General features: G+C 36.0%; 1 protein-coding gene across 1 annotated transcript in view; it reads left to right on the forward strand.

The window, feature by feature from the left end:
* SCN9A (sodium voltage-gated channel alpha subunit 9) overlaps positions 1 to 25,034 on the forward strand; it is a 158,179-nt gene that overhangs the window by 85,917 nt on the left and 47,228 nt on the right. The window contains exons 12-17 of the mRNA XM_082395215.1: positions 821 to 1,192; positions 3,956 to 4,085; positions 5,288 to 5,526; positions 7,592 to 7,765; positions 8,514 to 8,870; positions 11,622 to 12,098. Of these exons, the coding sequence (XP_082251341.1) occupies positions 821 to 1,192; positions 3,956 to 4,085; positions 5,288 to 5,526; positions 7,592 to 7,765; positions 8,514 to 8,870; positions 11,622 to 12,098 (1,749 nt within the window). The remainder of the gene's footprint in view (positions 1 to 820; positions 1,193 to 3,955; positions 4,086 to 5,287; positions 5,527 to 7,591; positions 7,766 to 8,513; positions 8,871 to 11,621; positions 12,099 to 25,034) is intronic.

The raw sequence follows: 25,034 nt of genomic DNA on the forward strand, positions 1-25,034 counted from the left end.
TTGGTTTATACACATGTTTTATCTTGGACATGAGTCATATAAATGGGACTTTTTTCCCCTCTTTTGTACTGGGCAGCTTCTTTTCCAAGTTCTAATATTTTATGACTTTGTAAACCCACTAGTATTAAAAGGTCTTTTTAAAAAATATATTTATTTATTTATTTGGTTGTGCTGGGTCTTAGTTGCGGCTCGCCAGCTCTGTAGTTGTGGCATGCAAACTCTTAGTTGCGGCATGCATGTGGGATCTAGTTCCCTGACCAGGAATCGAACCCATGTCCCCTGCATTGAAAGGAGGATTCTTAACCATGGGACCACCAGGGAAGTCCCAAAAGGTCTTTCTTAACACACCTTAACCGAGTCCTCAACATGCAGGGTAGAGTTGCAAGCAGTGGAACGCAAAGATACATACAGCATGGTCTTGGGCCTCAAGAAAGTTTCAATACTTATGGAATGTATGGGTTGATATATGAAAAGCTCAAAAACGGGCATCAATACCAAATTCTTTCTTTAAGTGATATGTTCTTTATAGCAGCATGAATGGTACAGAATGAATGGAGAGGTCACTCTAGGCCAGAACTATAGAGAGCGGTACAGCAACAAATAATGTACCTGGTCCTGAAAGGATGAACTTTCCCAGTCTTTTCATTCCTTATTTGGAAGAATTTGTCTTTTTGCTGAATTTCTTTGTTTTTAAATATGTTTCATTTAAACCTGTACAGAGCCTCCTGCCCTCAGGCCAGTGGTCTCAGTGGAAGTTATGGGAAAACTTCTGTTTTTGGGTGCTTCAGCAGATACGTGTCCTCTCTTATTTTTTCTGCAGTCACCACTCAGCATTCATGGCTCCTTGTTTTCTGCAAGGCGAAGCAGCAGAACAAGTCTTTTTAGTTTCAAAGGTCGAGGAAAAGATATTGGATCTGAGACTGAATTTGCCGACGATGAGCATAGCATCTTCGGGGACAACGAGAGCAGAAGGGGCTCACTGTTCGTGCCCCACAGACCTCGGGAGCGGCGCAGCAGTAATATCAGCCAAGCCAGTAGGTCCCCCCCCGTGCTGCCGGTGAACAGGAAGATGCACAGCACCGTGGACTGCAATGGTGTGGTCTCCTTGGTAGATGGACCCTCAGCCCTCATGTTCCCCAATGGACAGCTTCTGCCAGAGGTGATAATAGATAAGGCAACTTCTGAGGACAGTGTAAGTACGTTTTAAATAGCTCAGGCATGGCTTGGCCCTTACTCTTGCATCCATCAATCTCTCTGCTGGAGGGGCCTTCTCTCTGGTCCTGTGAATGCCTCTGCATCTTGCAATACTTTTTATGTTAGAAACACACCTTTAACTGATTAACGTACTCCTAATACTATTGTTGTAGGTATCTAATTCCAAGATATTTAAAACCCCATTTTTGAAAAAAGATACTTATCTACTGATACTATACTTGATTATGAATCATCCCCTTAGAAAACAATTTATAAAAGATCTATGTATCAGCACAAAATGCATTGATAATGCTGATCTTATTAGTTGATAATAGGTCCCATGTCTCTAAGGAAATTTGGATTATTTGTCACCTACTGCTATTTTTTTCAAGTCACTACTTAATATATACCTTATTGCAAGGATCTTATTTGAGTTGTTAATAATTAATAATAGTAATAATAATAGCAGACACATTAGTATTTACAACAGCCCTATGAGGTGATATATTATTATCCCTGTTTTACAAATAGGGAAACTGAGGCACAGGGAAATAAAGCACGTTGTGCAAGGTCACTCAGCTAATAAATGGTAGTCCTAAAGTTCAAACAGAGACCCTCTATTTCAAAGCTTGTGCTTTTAACCACCATACTTTCTCTCCAATGTGTGGTAGGCTTCTTGGAAATAATTTAGAATAACTGTGCTTTTTCCCATACATAAATGAAACTTACTGTTTTCATTAAAAAACAACAAAACTCTTTTATCTGGAATCTATGAATAAAAACATAATATCCAAAACACATACAGAAATGCAAACATATATATATAAAGACAAAAACAAAACACCTTTCCAAAACAACAATTTCAAGAGTTTAGGAGTCATTGAGTGGTTTGAGAAAAGGGTGTGATTAGGCTTGAAAGTCTTTCCGGTTTAGGGAGTATCTAGGTTACCTCTTAAGGCCACTGACTATGTTACACTGCATTACTCAGTATCAGCAAGGCTTTGACTTTGAACTTGGGCTACCGATTCATAAATTCATAGTTGCAGACAATGTAGTATTTCAAGTGAGAATAAAGTTCCATCAAAGCCATGGCCACACACATATTTTCATTTGGTTTGAAAGAATGCATGTGCTTTTAGGTCACCTGTGACCTCTGTGCTTGCACGATACAGCTTCAGCCCTCTGTCAAGGTATTTTTCCTTATCAAACGAGCATGTTAAATTTCCATAGAATCAGATCTTTGTTGTGTTTTGCTTTTCAACAATGTGTATTACCTGTAAAAGATTATATAATGTGTATCAGATTTGGAGATTATTTCCTATTTTTAAATGGAATGTTTTATTTAATACTTTATTTTTACCCACAGAAAAATCAGTAGCACTCTAAATCCTGAAACTAAAACTACAAAACTTGAGTAATTAGTGGAAACTTTAAGAGTCAATAGAAATGCAAAACATAATAGTGTGGAATAATGTACAGTTTAGATGAAAAAATTGCATGAGAAATAATATAAACTTGACACCTGAGACATGTCTACATGGAGAACAAATTATTTAATCAACACAGCTGATTGTTTGACTTGGGGAAAAAGAAATCTCTGCTTCTGGAAAGTCAGTAAATTAGAGAGTATATCAGGGAAAACATGGTTATAGAAAGATTTCTATATAAAGCCACCTGCAGATATGTGTGTGTGTCTTTGCACATACACATACATGCATACATACACACATACACATATTTTTGCCTGTTTGTCAATGTTTTAATATATACACAAATATAAACTGTACAACTTTACAACTCTAGATCTGTATATCTATATATATGTAGAATGGTGTGTGTGTTTGTGTGTATACACACGTACATACATACCACACACAACTAGATAGATAGATGATAAATGTAGACTTGTATAGTTGTTTATATGTATATATATGTGTGTGAGCATGTTTGTGTGTGTGTGTGTGTATTGTTGGCCTGCCCTGAACTGGCATAGTGTTTTAACTTTGAATTAGTTGCTAAGATTTAGAAATAAGACATCTTCACATAAAAATGGGTATACCTGGTAAGACTGAGCTCATATTCCTGCAGCATAGCAGCAATCCTTTAGAGCTGGAGAGTGGTCACCTCTTTTAGATGGAGCTTATATTCTCCATTTTGCTACAGTTTCCATCAGTCTTAATTGTCCTTTTCCAACTGAGTCATTTTTCCTCATAGCCTCAGAGCAGCTCATGAGATCTTCCTTGGCAGTGAGAAACAGTCATTACAGTTGCCTCTGTTATTGCTGTACCTTAACAAAGAATAATTACAAAAATTTAATTTAACCTAGAAATCTAGGTTCTACTCCTTTACGCACACGCCACTTAACAATTGTTTAGCTGTTTACACGTAGGATTCTTACATAGTAAAACTATCTGAATAAATTGGAAACTCTGAAAGATAGATAATGATAGTGAATTTAACAATGAAAGCAGCTCATTTTATCTTTTATTTCCTAAGTATTAATTCATTTAATACTCATAGAAAGATTGTAAGGCAAGTGCTATGATTACCCCCATTTTACCAGTGATGAAATGGAGACAGAGAGGTTAAGTAACTCTCCTATGATACACAGCCTGTAAGTAGCAGAGCCATGATTCAAATCAACAATCTAGACTCTACTTTTAATTACTCACTACAACTATGTGAGCAAGATTTTATTTTCTACCTACAATTTATTAGAATTCCATTCTTAAAACTGTAATTAATCATCTTTTTTTTTCAGGGTACAAACAATCAAATACACAAGAAAAGACGTTCCAGTTCTTACCTCCTTTCTGAGGATATGTTGAATGATCCCAATCTCAGACAAAGGGCAATGAGTAGGGCAAGCATATTAACAAACACTGTAGAAGGTACGGAATAATATTCTCTTTACCATACAGATTTTTAACAAAATTCAGGTAAGTCCTAGTCAGCCTTAAATAGATATAGCAAGTTCTTAGAAAGAATTCAAAGAATATAAAATGGTTATAAACAATGGTAAGGCTAACCAATGGACACTAAAGGAATTGTCTTTATGTGCTTAAAAAGTGGATAAAGTTATTTGTGATTAAAGACAGGCTTTGGGCGATATGCCTTTCAAAGATAGATAACTTTATGGTACTAAATGAAGAAAGGGAGGTTAACCCAGGCCTGTGTGGTTCTCTCACTATGTATTCTTCGAAACTTTACCTAGTCTCTTGGAATTGATTATCTTTCTAAAATGTGAGAAAATAATACAAACTTCCAGGTGTTTATAAATTGCTGCCTCTGAGCACCTTCTATAAAATGGTGAAATGGTAAATATGTGACATGACATCTGTTAAGATTGTGATCCAAAGGAATTAGAGAAAGCAGTTCAGAGAATATGATGTGAATAGTAGTGGTCGGTCAAAGGGTGGCAATTTAAAAAATGTGTTGCCTCCCACCTTCTCTCCCCACAGTGTGCCCCAGGTCTTACCTTGTCCACGGGCTACCACCTCGTCCCCCCACATACCCATGATGGGCCCAGACAAAGTTTTCACCTACCTCCTAAATTTATGATGAGAACGAAATGGGCTAATGGTGTTTAGTGCCTATTGCATGAGTCACTCTATAAATTATTTTCAGTCTCTTGGTTCTGGGATTGTTTTCACCTGTGAACTAGCAAGAGCTTTTCCTGGATAGAGTAGAAGTGTGTTATTGTTGTAATGGGTTAAGGACACAGGGGAAAGTATGTATACTGGTATACATACATTTATCTTAAAAATATACATATCTCCATTAAGAAAACATCAATTCTCTTGTTTACTGTCATATGTTAAGGATATGTTTCTCTCAGAGATATCCATATCTGCTCTCATTCATTAACTTCACTGCCTTCTCCTTATGGTTGATCTAGTAAATGAATGTGTGATATAAAATTTTTATGTAACATGCTATGCTTTCATAGAAACAGTACTGTTAAATTTGCAAAGTCTAAACAGAAGACGTGTTTCAGTGTTAAAGTATACTGCTGATTTGTATCTGGTGAGGAATAAAAAGTATACAATATGCAAATGATTGACTTGGTGTTCTCTGTTGTTTTTTCTCCCAGAACTCGAGGAGTCCAGGCAAAAATGTCCACCTTGGTGGTACAGATTTGCACACACATTCTTGATCTGGAATTGTTCTCCATATTGGATAAAATTCAAAAAACTTATCTATTTTATTGTAATGGATCCTTTTGTAGATCTTGCTATTACCATTTGCATAGTTTTAAACACACTGTTCATGGCTATGGAACATCACCCAATGACTGATGAATTCAAGAACGTGCTCACTGTGGGAAATTTGGTAAGTCTCTTAATATGGGTTATGTTCCCAGAGCTGCTCTCTTTGTTTGTCATGACTGTCGTTTCTTTTTTTGAAGTCAGATGGATATTTAGCTAGGTAATTAGGCATCTCCAGAACTCACAGTATGAATCATTGTACAGAGTCAAGTTTCTGGTGATAGTTACTATTTTTAAATAATTTTGCGGTAATATTGAGGCCTATAAATAACAATACTATTTCCATAACGAGTCACATCTTGGGAGATGATAGTGTGTTCTGTTTTTCTGCTGGCATGTCTCTTAGCAGCAACACTTTGAAAATTTGATACTTCCTTACCCATTTTATAATTACACTGCAGCTTCCTTATGAGTACATACCCTACATGTTTTCAGAAAAGCTATGGATACTTTGTTTTGACATAATAGGTAAAGAACCTAGACCTTTGGAGGTCCAAAGTCCTGAGTTTGAATCCTGGTTTTGCCTCTTACTGGTTTTATGACCTTGGGAAAATGTTTTAATGTCTGTAATCTTTAATTTTCTCATTTATGTAATTATAATACTTTATAAAATAATAATAATAATTCTTTAATATAATGATAATAATATTTTATATATCATATTATTGAGAGGAATAAACACTTTCTACTTATCAGCCTGGCATATAGTAAGTACTCAACAAATCAAACCTATTGTCATCACCATCATCATCATCATCACCATCATCATCATCATCACCGTCATGCTTTCAATGAATCAGCAGAAACAAGCCTTAAGAACAAGAATATTTGGAAACCAGAATGATTAAACTGGACACAGAAGACATAAGGGCAGACTAGAAGGATTCTAGTAGGAAAGTTGATGCTCTTTAATGTGCAGTGTTGATCACACTCAAGTTAATTAATGCCTTATGGCAAATAGAAAGTGCTAGTTTCCAACAATCTGCATGAATCAGGCAGAAGTACTATTTCACAACCAAAGGGTCCCAACTTATGACTCTTCATAAATCATGAAAAACTCTGGATGTCTTTGCAAATGTCTGTGTAAGATAATTTTACTTTTGCCGTGGTCCCAAACCAATTGATCTTTGAAGTCAAAGAGTGTTTCTGAGTTGATCATCTCTCCAAAATTTCTTATGAATATTCCCAGTCAGGATGTTTAAAACTCATGTGCTCTAAGTTAGCATTCTTCTTTCTTTCTATTCCTCACTGGAAAAAGGCAGGACTATTTAATCTAGTTTCTAATTGTTGGTAGAGGTCCAGATGATGAAAATCAGTACCTTCTCACTGACTTGACTGCATCACTGTGAATCCAAAAAAGACTCACCATGTTTCTTGTCTATAACTACAATCCCAAGTCTGGGTGCTCCCTGCTAGACTTCTTGATGCTGCATTATTTTAAAAATGACTCGCACAGTTATAGAGCTAACTATTTCCCTTTGAACCTTCTTTGCTCAGTTTTTTTGAATCAAATTGTACCCGAATGATTCATAAGTCTTTCACTGTTGCCTTTTTAAATGAGTCCTTTGATGCCATGTCATGAATTAATGATGTTTTGTGATGCACTTTTGTGTCAAAGCTTTGGAAGTCTTACTTTAGCTGCTACTGTATCAATTAAATACTTTTTCCTTTTCTACTGATAAATCTTTAAAGAGTGAGTCAACTTGTTCCTTATTACCCTAAGAGTAGTCAGACCAGAAAAAAAGACTGGTTCAAAATTTTTGTATCAGTCTGTTTCCTTTATATTATCTTCCAGGATAACTTGTTGACCCACAAAACTTGTTTTGCAAAGATTGCCTGTGTTAATTTTCAAAGGTTTAATTTATCTGAAATTTTAGTATGCTTTTCTATGATGCTGTCTAAAGGTGATGAGAGCTGATAGGTGAGTTAGAGCTTCATAACCCTTCGATGCTTGTATTAGAGCTATAGGACTAGTGATATTTAGTTTGTAGGATTGAATGAAATAATATGTTTATAAAGTATCTAGCACATTGTCTGAAACACAGTAAATGCTAAACATGTCATTATTATCATTAGCTTGATTCCATACCTTCTAATAATACTAGAAAAATATTATATTTTTCATGTAGGTCTTTACTGGCATCTTTGCAGCTGAAATGGTTTTAAAACTAATTGCCATGGATCCATATGAGTACTTCCAAGTAGGATGGAATATTTTTGACAGTCTTATTGTGACTTTAAGCTTAGTGGAGCTTTTTCTAGCAGATGTGGAAGGATTGTCAGTTCTACGATCATTCAGACTGGTAAATATAGACCAACCTTACCATTATATTCTATATATAAAGGGGTGTTTCTTTGGTTTTGCATTATTATTATTTAAAACTTTTAGAGGTTTGAATCAAAAGACAAGATTAGGTCTCAGTATCTAGTAAAATAAAGCCCATTCAGTAACAAATGCACTTAGAGCTCAAAATCACACAGATATCTTAATTTTAGGATCTTGAAGACATATTCAGTTGTATGCTAGTATAATGGTAGTGCGATGATTTATATCGCAATAAGCTTATGGTTTATAGAATTTCAACCATTATAATATGTTCATTACTTTGTGGATTTGATAATTAAAGATTATAGCCTCAAAATTGTTCTCTGATATCAAAAATATTAAAAAGTAAACACTTTCTAATGCTTTTTTCCTCTAACATGTTAGGCTTTCTCCCTATGTCAGCATGAAAAAAATTATGAAAGTATCAGAAAATAGAATTAAGGATAAATTTTCAATTTAAAGGATATAATATCTGATGGAGGTTCTATAACAATCCTGAACTAAAATTACAGTTCCTTCAAAATTTGTGTGGTAATTATATGGTGGCAAGTATAACAAAATAACAGGAATATTGAGAGTAGATGAAAATGAAAAGTAGAAATAATCGATTTTAGCTAGGTAATAATGACAATATTTTAGAACTAAATTTTGGAACAAAATTCAAGATTGGAAACATTGAGAACTTTTTCATAAAAATTAATATTAAGCTTTGTGTTTACTTTTAGCTCCGAGTTTTCAAGTTGGCAAAATCTTGGCCAACACTGAACATGCTGATCAAGATCATTGGTAACTCAGTGGGGGCTCTGGGTAACCTCACCTTGGTGTTGGCCATCATCGTCTTCATTTTTGCCGTGGTTGGCATGCAGCTCTTTGGTAAGAGCTACAAAGAATGTGTCTGTAAGATCAATGAAGACTGCATACTCCCACGCTGGCACATGAATGACTTCTTCCACTCCTTCCTGATTGTATTCCGAGTGTTGTGTGGAGAGTGGATAGAGACCATGTGGGACTGCATGGAGGTCGCCGGTCAAGCCATGTGCCTTATTGTTTACATGATGGTCATGGTCATTGGAAACCTGGTGGTATGTAATCTGATGTTCATACATTTAAAATTCTCCATAGAAAATTGTTACATGATGATATGATCAGTTACTTTTATAATTATAGGATTAATTAGATCTAAAACTATTAATTATAATGGAATATTGACTATTTAAATTCAGTGAAGAACAGAAAAGAAAATGAAATATTGTCTACATTTCTGTGCCAGATAAGCTATATTTATATTTTTCACAATATTTATTTTAATGGAAAGTTTTCTATTCTTTCATTTTGATAGTGATGTCATATGAATTACATCTGTGGTTTTCATGTCTCTTAAGTGTTGATTCAAATGTGAAGCTACACTAGTAAATAGAATATGATTAAATTAACAATAACAAAAATGAAGTTATAATGGAACAAGGCAAATGGAAGGACTAGTCCTGCTCTGTTAAAGTCACATATAAGACTAGCACCTATAACAAGTTATCAGCAAACAATATGGCCCATGGGCCAAATCCCGCACACTGCTTGTTTTTGCATGGCCCTGCAAAACTGAAATGTTTTTTACATTTTTAAATTGTTAAAAAAATATAAAGAAAAATATTTTTTGGCACATGGAAATTATATGAAATTCAAATTTGAGTTTCCATAAGCAAAATTTATTGAAACACGGACATGCTCATTCATTTACATATTGTCTTCGGCTATTTTACTCTACACAAACAGGTCTGAGTAGTCTCCATAGAGATTCTTTGTCCCACAAAACCTAAATAATTTATTATCTGGCCCTTTTACAGAAAAAGTTTGCCCACCACTGCTCTATAGCATCTCTTTTACAAGTGATCTGCTTCTCCATTAGTGTTTTCCTAGCTTGTATGCCTTCACTGTTTGTTTCCTTCTTTCTTATACGTACCTGTTGGTAGGAATTTTCAAGCTTAGAGGCAGGAGATAATTGGGATAAGATGCTCTTCAATGACTCAGTTCAGTTTTCAAAGCCACCATGTTGGTTTGGTTTAGTTGGTCAACCTAGCATCAGACTCTTCATCAGGTATCCCAGGAGGTTGTCTGTGATAACAGCCATATGGTTAGTACCTTCACTTCCCACTGGCTTAAAAATAAGTTGCTCATTTTTTTTGGCTTGCAGCCCACATGCCAACTTGGAAGTTGCTAACAGAGTAGACTTAAATGTTCTCACCACAAAAAAATAATGGTAATTATGAGACGTGATGGAGGTGTTCCCTAATGTATAAGGATATCAAATCAACATGTTGTACACTTTAAACTTACACAGTGTTGTATGGCAATTATCTCTCAATAAAGCTGGAAAAATGAAATGTAATTACAAATTTGAAGGAAAAAAAGAAATCTATTAACATTTGCATTGATTAGGGAGACTAAAGTGTAAAATGAGCCCTTGGCTTCCCATCAACATTCCTATTAAAACATATACATAAACAAACATACATTTCATAGTGAAATATATTTTTCATTGACAATAAAAACCAAAATGAAAATAACCAATTCAGAATTCCTTAATGATTCATCAAATTGTTTTCTATGCTTTTCTCTTTCCCCTCCCTCTCGGATTCTTCTCTTAAACTAGACATATTAACACAGACATTTTTAACTTGTGCTTTTCTACTTACATTTCTGAGAAATTGTTTTAGGTGTGACCAAACTCAGGGGTGAGTCCCTTTTCCTCAGTTTGGTCTAATTTTGATTGTTTAAATATGAGGTAGATGTTTTTGGCCATGAAGAGACTTAAATGAAAGGTTATTTCAATTATCTTTTTTTTTTTATGTAAAACACTTTTAAAATATGATTTACATATTTTTAGCCCTCTGTAAGAATTCTTTTTTTTTTTTTTCTTTCCACAATGTTCAGTTCACCTGGACCCTTACCTCCAGGAGGAAAAACAGAAATAGTTTGCACACAAACAGAACTTTGCTTCAAGTAGGAGTTGTCTTGACCTGGAGTTGTCCAGGGCCAAAATGATTGGCAGTGAAGCCACCCAATCATAATGCCATTGTCTCATTTGAATTGGGTTCAATGGGCAGGTCTTTTTCTTTGCTTTAAAAGCTTCATTAAGGGACTTCCCTGGCAGTCCAGTGGTTAGGACTCCATGCTTCCACTGCAGGGGGCGCGGGTTTGATCCCTGGCCAGGGAACTAAGGTCCCGCATGCCACACAGCGCAACCAAAAAAAAAAAAGCCTCATTAAGTTGCAAGTTGGCAAAATTCTCGGACAGAATATTTTATTACAGGAGCTCTGCAAGTGTTGTATGTTCCATTTGTTGTAATAAGTGACATTTATCTCCTGGGAAAAGTGAACACAGATCTTGGCTTAAGTTACCTTCAGCACAATAGACACTAGTCACAATTTTCTTGTTCTACTTGTTTCTCACAGGTAACAAATATCAAAGGTAATGTTAGAAGAGCTATTTAGACCCATAAAAGGGAATTTGGACAAGGGATTCCTGCTGTAGAAAGGAACTTAGGAATGACATCATGGTAATGGTGAGGGAACATTCTCTTTGCTCCTCATACTAGCCCTTTAAGGGTATGGCTGACCTCTGCTCCCCAGAGTTCACAGAAGCTCAGACATGGAGAGACTGATGAGGACTCTAGCTTCTCCTCTACACCTATCATATGTTCTTATCTATGGGTGAAGAAGTTCAGGGCTCTTCATTGCTGGTTTGGATTTTGGCCTGTATTTCAGAAAACTGCACTTATTTTCGTTTTTATTTCCTGTCTCCCTTTTTCTCCACACCCTATCCCCACCCTGACATAGGTCCTCAACCTATTTCTTGCTTTATTATTGAGCTCATTTAGTTCAGACAATCTTACAGCAATTGAAGAAGACACTGATGCAAACAACCTCCAGACTGCAGTGGCTAGAATTAAGAAGGGAATAAATTATGTGAAACAAACCTTACGTGAATTTATTCTAAAAGCATTTTCCACAAAGCCAGAGATTTCCAGAGAGATAAGCCGAAAAGAAGATCTAAATTTTAAGAAGGAAAACTACATCTCTAACCACACACTTGCTGAAATGAGCAAGGATCACAATTTTCACAAAGAAAAAGATAAAACCAGTGGTTTTGGAAACAGCATGGACAAATACTTGGTGGAAGAAAGTGATTGTCAATCATTTATTCATAATCCCAGCCTCACAGTGACAGTGCCAATTGCACCTGGGGAATCTGATTTGGAATTTATGAATACTGAGGAACTTAGCAGTGATTCAGATAGTGAATACAGCAAAGGGGTAAGATTGTTTTATACGCATTTTGTTTCATGTTATTAACTAGTACGAAATGAGTTAAAATTTCAGATTTTTGCTGTCCTAAGTTTATTCTAATATTGCATACTACTGAGTAGTTTGTGTGTATGTGAATTTATACTGTAGCTTCCTGAAGGTTCAAATGGTAAGGTTTTACTTACTGGTTCTTCATAACTGATATAATCCATTTAGCGAAATTTGAAAGCACCAGGTATCTTTAAGTCTTCCCTTCCTTTATCCCCTGTTTGTTATCAATCCTAAAGTCATATACCATCTCCTTTCACAGTGTCTGTTGAATCCACAGCTCCTGTTCATCACCTTTGCCTTTGCCCTGTCTACTTCTTGCCGAAACCATTCCACGTGTATTCCCATTCCCCACTGGTGTCTCTGCCTCCATTTTCCATCTACTCTAATCCACTTGTTTGATTAATTTTACTTAGGTTCAGTCCTAATCATACTTCTCCTTTGAAGTATCCTTGATCCGCAACGTAGATGTGAACTGTGGACCATACATAAAGCCTCACACCATGGCCCCAGCCAGCTGACCAGCTGTCTCTCCTGGGCTTGCTAGGGCTCCCGCGCCTGAACCAAGCCATTTTTCTTCTGGGCCACATACACTCACAACCTGCATGATTTTGCTTGGGGTTTCCTTCTTCGGTCAAAATCCTAAACAGGTACTTCAAGACACAGCCCTCAGCTTCCTCGTGTGTAAAAGTATTAGGCCTTACAGCATAGGGTTAGGTGAGGGTTAAATGAATTAACACATGTGGTATGCTTCGAACAGTACTCAGAACTCAAAAGTCGTAGCTGTTGCATCATTCCTAGTTTCTCTTCAAACAGATATGATCTCATTTTGAACCCCACACAATTTTATGCCTTCTCCTAGACTTATTATTTAGCCTTGTATCTTAATTTTTTTGAGAAATTATTGTATGCATCAAATGGTACTGTAAACTCATTGAAAACGGGAAACTTTTATTAAAACTTTTTTTGTATCCTCCTTCCCCACACCTGGTTGCATATATTCAAAGCATTGTTGAGCTGTATTTTTATTAATATGGAATATAATAATCATAAGTGAGTTTTATCACAAAGCATTTTTTATGGCATCTCTTTAAAGTTTTAAGATATCACTTTAAAATATTTTTCCTTTCTTTAGGTCATATTTGAAAGTGTTTGACAGGTATTTCCCAAACATCTTCTATCTTCTTAACCTTATATTAAGACCTATCCTCCATGAATTTATAGTGGATTTTGGAACAAAGATACACAGCTCTGTGTGTGTGTATGTGTGTGTGTTTGTGTGCATGCACACCATACGACCAGTACTAGGTGCAGAGTAAATGCTCAGTACTTACTTATTGAATGAATAGATGATTAAATAAATTATGAATATATATATTTTAAGTAGCCAAAAAAATTATTTCCAAGATCACGAAGTAAGGAATAAAATATTTTATTTTAAAAATCTTTACATGGAAGAAGTAATCCAAAATTCAAAAGATGTGGTTGTTTTGGCTTGAAGGTAGAAAATTAGATTTCACATACCCCGCTCAGGAACAGTAATCTGCGTCTAGTCTCATGTGAAAAGGAAAACTAATTCAATTACCCATTTTTCTGCCTACAAAGATTAGAGTTGTAAAACCCTAACTGCCTGGCAGACTTTCTGAATAAGCTTGAGATTCTGGGTGTTAAAGCACTTTGGTAGCTTGGTTGAGTTTACCAAATATTGCTTTCATCTTAATATTCGGGAGGAATCATTTCTTACCTGGTCGTTTTTTCTTTGCTCGAAGCCTGTGGCTATCCCTACATGGATCTCCTTAGTCGCTGGCAAAAATCATATTCTTAGTCTGTTGAATTATAACATTGTAAAGGGACTATAATAGACCTGCCCCATTTAGCACCTCATTTCCTAACTGAGAAAGCCATTAAGAGGAAGCGACTTTATCTATAGTTATAAAGCTGGTTCAAGGCAGAGCCAAGACAAAAATCCCAGTCTTGTTATTCATAAGTCTACCTTCCTTCTCCTGTATTTGTCTATTTCAAGGATAAAACCCACATTCCTATTGGGGTTGATACCCAGTTTGTCTCCCCTGGGATACTGAGCCATGCTTCTGAAGAATTTACATACCCTGTGGTATCCAGAGGAAGTTTGTGATGTCATAGTATCCAGCAGTCTTTTATAATTAATGATTTAGTCTATAAACCATTTGGTTACGGAAATAGACTATTTTAACCATCCATAAAGTTACTCTGCCACCTAGCCCATAAATCCTTCCTAAAAAGCGTGAAATTTAGTGCCCTTAAACTGTGTTATCCAAAGACCGTTTGATGGTAACATTTTAATATTCTTAATTACCATTGGGTTTTTTTATGACATAATAGTCATAACTACATGAGAAAAAATACACTTTTTCTATTTCGTATCTGTGGTTCACATGGTATAATATTCAGGAGCTTGAGGCTACCTCATAGGTTGTAATAAGGAATACATAAGCTAGTCTCTTTAAATCATTTAGCACAGTATTTGAGTTGGTAAGCCCTAAAAAAGTGTCAGGTATTGTGTTTGTTACTGAATTCATCATCATTATTAGCCTCTAAAAGTTCAGATTTTAAATTATGGATCTTGAAAGTTTGTCCTTCTTCATAAGACATTTTTCCATGGCATATCTCAAAATGTGTCATCTTGAGTACATTCAAACCTACTTGACTATATACTGGACTTGAGAAGTAATGAAATTTCAAGCTCTACAGGAAACTTGTTAGATAATATTAAGCTGTTGCCAACTGTGACACCCTGTTCTAGAGCCTTTCTCTCCAGTAGCTTGAGATTTAAATGTTCCTAGTTATGACTTGTTGGTTTTACTTTTCAATTTGGACCACTAAAAAAATGCAGATTTCCTTATTCACCTAAAGTGTTTTCTAACGCCCTTCCAGGCTAACCTCCCTGCTCTAATTCCCCTAATCTTCAGCTCTTACTTGAGTTCCCAATTTTTTAACTCCTATGTAACTTTCTTATTTTTCATGCCTCAGATATCTTTGAAATAATGATTCCATGTTCTTGATGAACCTTGCCCAAAGAGGCAAATCATGATTATCCAATGGAAAATAATGCCCAATTGAATATTTGTAAGTTATTTAAGTCTTAAGCACTACCTTGGAGTTTGATGAAAAATGCATCCTCTGGAGATAGAATACTTGCCTTAGATCCTGTATTTAATATTTGCTAATAACTCCATGATCTTGAGCAACTTTTAAAAACCTCTGTTTTTTTCTAGTTTACTTGTATGCAACAGAATTGTAATAAAGATTGAATGATTTAGATAAACAAGTGCCTGTTGGAAAATAAGTGCCCAATTAACAATTATCATGGGTATGATTAGTAGTCATGTACACACTGTAAGTAGCTATTTGCTACAGGTTAAATTTTAGTGTGTAAAGACAAACATAGGAGCTTGTTACAAACGCCTGTTCTGGTCCATATCCTCCAAACTCTCTCTGCCTAAGTCTGGATGCAACCTCAGAATCCTTACCAGCAGGGTTCCCAGGGGCCACTGTGCTGGATTGAGTTTGCATAGGAAGTGAACCTAAATTCATCCCTGGTTTATTTTTTTCCTTTTTTTTGGCCACGCTGCACGGCATGCGGAACTTCCCTGACCAGGGATTGAATCTGCACCCCCTGCAGTGGAAGCGTGGAGTCTTAACCACTGGACCACCAGGGAAGTCCCATTCCTGGTTTATTTTGATCCAGGTTTCTGAGAAATCATTTTCTTTATTCAGAGGCTGGGGTATTTTCCACTTTTACCTGTTTAAGAATCTGCATTTTGAACAGGGGGAAAGAATATCTTTGACCTTTGACACCTTTCCCTCTTTCCCTTTCCCCATCCAAAAAAACAAATCCACCCTCTCTTTCATGTCCTAGCATCCTTTTTTTCCCATTGTAGTTTATGGAGACTTTCTGTCCTCTTCTAGTGTCGGCTCTCAGATAGGCAGGTTTCCGTGTTCTGATAGACAGATATACACTCCAGATTGAAGTCAAAATATTTTGTAATCAAACAGCTTACCAGCAAATGACCAAAGAGATGAGTTCAAATAAGGTGTTGAGTAAATTATCTTAAAGAGTTTTGAGGCAATAATTGGCAATAGAACATCAGCATTTCTCTGAAGATAGAGTCTGTCTCAGAATCGAGAAAGACATACTGTCATCTCAAGGGGACCCATGAGAGTGAGACTCCTGTCACTGCGTCTCAGAATACACTCTAAACTGATGGCCCCTCTCAGAATCAGCCTCCACCTGAGGCAGCCCTCTAAGCCCTAGGCAAACATTAACACACTGCAGATTTTCACCATTAACAATGAAGTGCTTCATTATTATGAGCCTCAAATGAAGCATGAAATGCACCCATTCATTCAATAAATATTTATTGAGATCTTCTATGCTCCAGGCACTGTGCTAACAGCTGCTTAGAGAAAAAAAAAAACACAACATTTTTTTTTTCACCCAGCTGCAGTAATTCAATGTGATTGGTGTCTGGCTTAACTAAATTCTTAAGAAGTGTAGTTTTTTTCTCTTTTTTAAATCATGCCAAATCTCAAAATTGAAAGTTCTAAAAAACTAAACTAATAAATTTTTTAAAATGGAGAGCTCTTTCTTGGAGAGTTAAAGAGACCCTTTGTTTTCAGTTATTACAGATAACTTATTTCTTTCTTTAAAGATAAAGAGCCATTTTACAGAATTGTGATGTTGATTTGAAAGTATATGTACATTTGGGGGAAAAACGTTAAATTTATCCAGTTTACTTCTCCACATATTTTAAAACGTAACAGCCTCCTGTGATTTTGGAGTGGTTAAAACTCTGACAGCTTTCAGAGAAGCTACTCCCTGTGAATCTAATACCCCAAATCTTCTTTACTGCTCTTTTGACAAATGTATCTATTATCAAGCCTGGCTTAAGTGAATTTGCTCCTGTTGTGTACTCAGCAGAAAGGAAAACATCCTGTGTAAAATTTTCAGCACAGAAAGATCCCCTATTCATTCCTCCTCCAGTCAAATACAGAAACTTTACTCAGCTTTACTCAGTAGTTCTTTAGTGTTTTGAAACATTGTCTCCAAGTTGTGATGGAGCTAGCTGAGGTCCTTGAAGAAAGGAAATCAATGAAACCTTCAAATTTAACGTAATCAAACTTCTCACCTTCAACAGAGTGTCATTTAAAACACTGCAAACACAGTTACGCAAAATTTTTGTTCTTAAAGGAAGTAAAGTCCATTCACTTTGATCATTGTGCGAGAAAAAAATTGTGAAGGAATACATGAGTACATGTTCAGTAAACTGTGGCTATTCATTGTTTCAAATCACATTTCCTAAGCACCTGCTTTTTGCCTTATGCCTGCTGGACACTAGAAAGATGTCGTTGGCGTACTCATTTCCTCAGTAGCTGTAGGCTCAGGGTCTTCTTGCTCTCTGGCACTGTCTTAAGTGATAAAGAGTAAAGCAAGGTCCCTGCCTTTGAGGAGAAACACGTATGGAAATCAGAAATTATAATTAAACATATAAAAAAGAATTAAAACAGATTTTTAGAAAAAATATTGAAGCAGGATAAAGATATGGTTAATAATCTTGAAAATAAACTGGAATACTTCACAGTGGAGATGGCACTTGAAGCGGATTTTATGGTAAAAAGAGAATTCATCAGGAAAGAGAGAGAATGAAAGAGAGGGAGCGGGAAGAGAGGGGGAGGAAGGGAGGGAGACAGAGACAGAGAGAGACAGAGACACCCTTCTGGTAGGTGTAATGGGCCTAGCACGTGTGGAAGCATCCAGATGCACAAAAGCCCATTAAATACACATGAGGATGGCCTGCTGGGAAGTAGTAAGTGGCAGAGGTAAATTGGAGCCAGATAGTAAATGGCTTGACTTAACCATGGGCGAGAGATTGAAATAGGTTTCTTTTTATTTAACAGAAAGAGGAAACTCTGTCTTGTTATACTTTGTTGTTAGCAAACCTCTACTTTTAAAGAAAGTTTGGTTGGGGGCGTAATAAAGGGGAGAGGATGAAAGGCTATTGCAGCCATCCGAAGCACACTTGATGAGGGCTCAATCTAAGGGAGTGATGGTGGCACGTGGGATAATGGTAAGACACTGCAATTTAAAAAATAAGGGCTCAGGGTCTGGATATGTGAGTTGTGAGCTGTTTCAAAGGGTATATTCATTTCCTGTGGCTGTCATAACAGAGTATCACAAACTTGGGGCTTTATACAACAGAACTGTATTCTTAGATAGTTCCAGAGGCTGTAAATCTGTAATGGAGGTGTAGGCAGGGCCATGCTCTCTGCAGGCACTAGGGAGGATCCTACCTTGCTTCTTCCTACCTTCTGGTGGTGGAACTTCATCCTTGGCCTCCCATGTGTAGCAGCTGCATCACTCTGATCTTCGCTTCTGTTGTCACATGGAGTTCTCCCTATCTGTCTCTGTCTTTTCATTTTATAAAGACACTAATTATGTTAGATTAGGGCCCACCCTAGTGAATTCCTCTCAATTTGACTACATCTGCAAAGACCCTATTTCCACATAAGGTCATATTCAGAGGTACCAGGCATTAGGACTTCAACATATCTTTTTTGGGAGATACAAATTAACTCATAATCAAAAGTTTTGGCTTAGACGACTGGATGGATATTGATGCTATTAAAAATATATGGGGTGGGGGGAGGGAAGAAAACTTGGGGGGTAAGATAGAGACAGAGTTTAATTTGGGGACATCTTAATTGTGAGCTATGTGCAGGATAGCTAAGTGATGGTGAACAGTAGGTAATTGGAGGTTTTAAGAAGATCAGTTAGAGTTGTAGACAGGTGGGAATTTTGTATGTTAATTTTGAGGTCAGGTTCCCTGGGAAACCAACTCTGAGTAGTGTTCTCAGGTTCAGCACCTAACACCTGTAAGAAGTGAGGGAAGCGAGATGATTGCCCAGAGGGAGAAGCTGAAATGCTCTGCAGTTGCAGCAGAGGCCTCAGCTGACCCTGTAGGCACCTCTGGCACTGGAATGACCCTTTGGAGTAGTCCCAAGTTGAAGCAAGGGGTCAGGACTTTGTGTGGTCCACGCCAGTCCGTCACTGGATACAGGCTCTCCCTCCACTCTTCCAGGCCAGGGGAGGGGATGTAACCTTGAGTAAGGCAGCTTCCTTCTGTATTTCAATTCCCAGAGAGGGACTCAGCTGCAAGCCCTCAGCTGCCAACACTCCTAGCAGGTGGAAGAATGAGTGGCGTGTCTGAAAGGGGGACTGGGGCAGTGCACCACAGCGTCCCCTGCAGTACAGGGACCTTAGAAAGGACGAGGACAAGTGATCAACTCAGCACTTGAGAAGTGGACACAGGAAAGCACCAAAGAGACCAAGGAGAAACTGTATACATTAGCCACTTTCATATAAGCTATATAACTTTCCTCCTTAAAACAACCCAGGAAAGTGGACAATATTAATCTATATTTACAGATGACTAACATGCTAAAAGATTAAGAAATGATGCTGGTTAGTCACTGATGTTTCTAGGGGTCTTTTAAAATTTGAGCTCCAAGCTTTAACCACCATAATACATATCATAGAAAGGCAAGAGAGTGAATAGGAATATAATTATTTTCTGTTATATCTCTGTAATGTTGCAATTCAGGATCAAATTTTCCGTTCTAATGGTATTGTGCATTTGCTGATTCGTGTTCAGTGTCTAATCCTCCTTAATGTTAATTTATTAGCTTATAGTTTACTTTGATAATAGAGTAGAGCAAAGTACAGTCCGTAAGAGAATAATAAACCAGTCCATTGAGGATGTATTAAGTAAGCGGTTATATCAGGTCGAAGGCACATGAAAAGAGGTGGCACCTAAGCTAGACCTTAAAGGATGGAGATCATTTCATTGTGTGAATGTGGTGGAGAAGGAAATCCCAGGCAGAGGAACAAACATTCATGTTGTTCATCTGATTCACTCATTCATTTATCCATCCACCTATTCATCTATTCAGCATTCAATTTTTGAAAGCCATCATCTTTGGAGAAACTTAAATGTGCTTACTTGTTATTAAATTCATTCCTTTTATTGATTTTATAAAAAGTTGTTTAAGTATTTGCAGTCATCAAGGTTAAATATTTTATTTATTTTTAATATATGGTGGTTTTAATTACATTGTTGTTAGGTCTGTCTCTCCTTAGATTTTTTATAAAGTTTTTTCCACGAAGAGGCAGTTGCAGGCAGTTTAGATTTCTTCTCTTTACTGCATTTTAGAAAATATAATAATCTTCTCCAGAAATGCATTTGATTTGGCAAGATTTAGGGATTAGTTTCAATTATACCTTTGGGGGAAGCTGACATTTGATCCTATCTTTTATGCATAGATTCTTGCAAAAACAAAACAAAGCACCCCTACAGAATTTTACTTAGATAATTTCTTTTTTGCAGATTGGTTCCAAACTATTTGAAATTATTTTCATCTTTATTGGATTTGTTCTTGTGTCTAAAAACAGTGAAATTTTGGTCTGACGTTTAAATCAATGTTTCTTAATTTTTATATTTTGATAAATTTGAAAACATTCCTTTCCTGTAATGCTGTTTGAAATGTCAAAATTAAAAGTAAATCAAGAAATGCTAATTTTAGAATATGCTTCAAAAACCACATACTCTCAACTCTCACCTCATTCCAATATTGAGGATCACTTATTTTAAAATGTTTGTTATGAAGAGCAAGCAGAATGCAAAAGATTGCCTTCGCACATTATATCAATAGTGTTTAAATTCATCTAAATAACAGAACTATGTAACTGTTTAGTTCATTATTTCTAAATCTATGTTGAATTATATTTAATCTTATTACTGTGTTTCAAATATATTGCTTTGCGTTGAGCATATAGCATGCATTGTCAAATATAACTAATTTCTACTTACAGGTATGTGACTTTAAACATTTCAAATCAGTTGATTAAACTGTTCCATCATGCTGCATTTACAGACTTCAGTACCTGACCTTCTTACTTCTCACAGGGGTAAAAACAAACTGGATCCATCAAGGATGCAGCTCTGTGCTTTTAACCAGGCACAGACATATGTGACCACTTTTACACAGGTTACCTAAAAAAAAAAAAATCATACATATGTATATGATATTTTTTTTCAGTGTCATGCATGCTGTTCAGCTACAAAATCTCTCTGCCTGACCCATTGCAAGAAAGTTAAAACATATACAATTTTTCCATAGATAAATTGACATCACAGCATGTCACTGGGGCAATTCCATCGTTTTTTGTTACTCTCTTGATGAATTCCTTGATACATCTCTCATGTCCTTAGGTGATTTCAAGTGCATGATCTATAAATTTTTATTGGCTGGATTATAAAAGTTAGTATGTAACAGAAGCCACTGAAGCAGCATTTAATTAAAAAACCTCTATCAACTTCCCCTCCTAATTTAAGCTATACAGTTGACCCTTGAACAACAGGGGTTTGAATTGCGTGGTTCCACTAATACTGGGATTTTTTCAGTAGTAAAGAATACAGTACTACACGATCTGTGGTTGGTTGAATCCACGGATGTGGAACAGAGGGCACTGAGGAACGGTGGGTGCAGAGGGCTGACTACGAGTTATAATCAGATTTTAGACCTCACGGAGGGTCGTGCCCTGACCCCCATGATGTTCAAGGGTCACCTGTATATGTATAGATGTATGTCATACTAAATTGTCAGGTTTATTGCAATGAGAGTAGAGTTTTAATATTCTCACCATAATAACAACAAGGAAATGGTAATTATGTGAGGTGAAGGATGTATTAACTAACCTTATTGTGGTAAACTTTCACAATATATACATGTATCTAATTATCACATTGTTTTCCTTAAACTTACACAATGCTGTATGTCAATTACATCTCAGTAAAGCTGGGGAAAAAATTAAAATTGTCACATTCAAATTCAGTAAATTAAAACTCAAGAAATAATTTTTGTGGGAGAAATATTTCAGGCATAAACATAAAATTCTTGTAACAGGAAAGGACCTTTCTAGTGTTAGTCGTGTATTCACAGGTAAGGAAATTGAGACTCATACAGTTTCTGAGTACACATGTAGAAAGTTGGAGACAGAGCCAAAGTACCCAGCTTCTAGGCCAGACTTTGAGTATGTTTTGAAATTATTTTAAGCACAATGATAACTAGGACTTTATTTCTTTAATTAATTCAGTAATATTTGATTTTTATTTGGCAGTATATAAAATGTATCAATTAATAATTTACTGGGCTCTGCCTATGAAGGAATGAGTTGCAAATGCCTGAAATGATTAATTTGATTCCAGAAGCAGATTTACACACTGATGAGAATAAGTTTCTGATTATGTACATTTGGCCCTCTGTATCCATGTGTCCTGCATGAGCAGTTTCAACTAATCGGGATTGAAAATATTCGGGGGAAAAAATTCCAGAAAGTTCCAAAAACCACAACATGAATTTGCTGCACACCAGCAACTATTTACATGCATTTACATTCTATTTACAACTATTTACATAGCATTCACATCGTATTAGGTATTATCAGTAATCTAGAGATGATTTAAAGTATAAGGGAGAATGGAAGGATGTGCATATGCTATATGCAAATACTACACCTTTTTATATAAGCGACTTGAGCATTTGCAGATTTTGGTATCTGCTGGGGCCCTGCAGCCAACCTCCCAGGATACCGAGGGATGACTGAATATATTTCATGAGGAGATAGATATACATGTAGCCTCAAGAAAGATAAGAGGTTTAAAGGGAACATATTATGAAGTGAACACTAAACCTGTCAATAAGACATGAAACACTTTCCCTAAAATTAGAAAGATTAATATGGATTGCTGTATCTGGCTAACACGTATAAAAGAAATATACTACTCAGATATAATATCTTGTTTTAATTTTAGTATAACCTGTTGAATGAATGAACTCTAAAATTCCTTGGAAGGAAAAAAATCCACATTAATAAGAATCTTGCCTTTTTTATATTTAATGCAGTTCATATTTTCAATTTCTCTGTCGTTGTTAGGATGTTTGTATTATTGTTTTCCATTTGCAATGATGAAAGCAAAACTCTATCCTAAAATTGATACACTCTAAGAATAGTAATGATAGGAGTTTCAAATTTAAAAAGAAACATATAATTGTTCTAGTTTACTTGCAGTTAATTTTAAAGGTGCTCCTAGGTAAAAGACATATTTTTCTATTTCAAATTGATGGTGATTTAGAGGCAATATTTTAGAGAACCATTTTATTCCAAAATGCAGTAAATTTCCTTCCCCTAGCACCTAAGTAAAGATGTACACATATACAATAGTATCTATATATGTACAGCTAAAACACAATTTTTGAGGAAACTGTTTCTAGAAATATATATGTGTGTGTATGTGTGTGTGTGCTTAATTCCTAAATTATTATTACTTTTTTTTTTTTTTTTTTTTACCAAACTACTGTTAGAAAACATGAGGTACATATTAAGGAGTGGTTATTCTCCCGATAAACAAGAATTCAGTTGCAAAAAATTGACTTGAAATACAATACTTTTTTTTGGCAGAAGCTACCTACATAAAGGTTAGGAAAAATATTTTTTATCTGTGCCAAATTTTATTTTACATTGTGTTTGCAGTATTAGAAGCCCAGGTATTTAAAAACTATTGGAATCGTTCCAATTGGAATTGTTCCAATTGGAATTTCTTTCCTTGTGCTTCCTCATTATGGGTAGTTTTAGAGAATAGCATTAATCATTCAGATGTACAGGTAGTTTGTTTTTTGTCATTTCCTTTTTTATTATAAATAATATTTAGTGACCTTGAGTCATAGAGTATATGCTTTTACCTCACATTTTGCTGTCATGTTTGCTTGTGTTCCAATCCGTATTTACCTACTTGGAGTTTCCTAGCAGGCCTCAAAAGTAGAACTGTTTAAGTTTTCGTTCCTGAAGTTTTTAAGGTATTCTTTCTGATTTGACCCACTGTATTCCAGCTATTTAAATAACTATTCTCTGCAAATAGCAGTTCTGTGTTAGTGCACAAAGCCTTTGAATACCAGTGGTTGCTTTACCTTTCAGGACCTTACTGGTGAATGCCATTTGCCTTTCCATTAGAAAGAAGTTGATGATACTGTAGGATCTGGCTGAGAAATCTATAGCCGGTTGGATCTTATATGGCCAAACTTTGTTGCATTTGTTTGTTTGTTTTCATATGCAAGATCTTGATCTTTCAGTCCTGTAAATTGTCCTGTTATTGAATAGAAAGTACCCTAGGTAGAAGATTCTGGAAAAACTAGGAACTTTCAGTAAACTTTTTGCTTTATTTTGAATTTCCCTGGTGGTGACTGCGATTTGACCTCATTATTTCTCCATCAACTAATACTATAAACCATTTGACCCTGTGATGGAATTGTTAAGTAGATTTCCTGCTGAATGAACAACTGTTCCCAAAAAGCCTACACAGCTTCTCTAGTAGCAATAAACAAAACACTAGGAAAGGAAAAACTCCATTTTCTTGCCCTTTATATGAAAAAGTGCTGGAGTTTTAGTTGCCCATAATGTGAGAAAAGAATTTACTGTAACTAGTAAATAAACTATTTTCTGCTAACTTAAATGGAAGTGAAATGAAAATCTAGATCACAGAGAGGAAAAAAATATTTAATTTTCCATTTATGAAGTGTATCTGGAGTACTTTTTAACTTTGGGCATTGCCTTTTTTTTTTTAACATCTTTATTGGAGTATAATTGCTTTACAATGTTGTGTTAGTTGCTGCTGTATAACAAAGTGAATCAGCTGTATGTATACATATATCCCCATATCCCCTCCCTCTTGTGTCTCCCTCCCACCCTCCCTATCCCACCCCTCTAGGTGGTCACAAAGCACCGAGCTGATCTCCCTGTGCTAT

Source organism: Balaenoptera borealis (assembly GCF_965194805.1).
Source record: "Balaenoptera borealis genome assembly, chromosome: 6".
Classification (NCBI taxonomy): domain Eukaryota; kingdom Metazoa; phylum Chordata; class Mammalia; order Artiodactyla; family Balaenopteridae; genus Balaenoptera; species Balaenoptera borealis.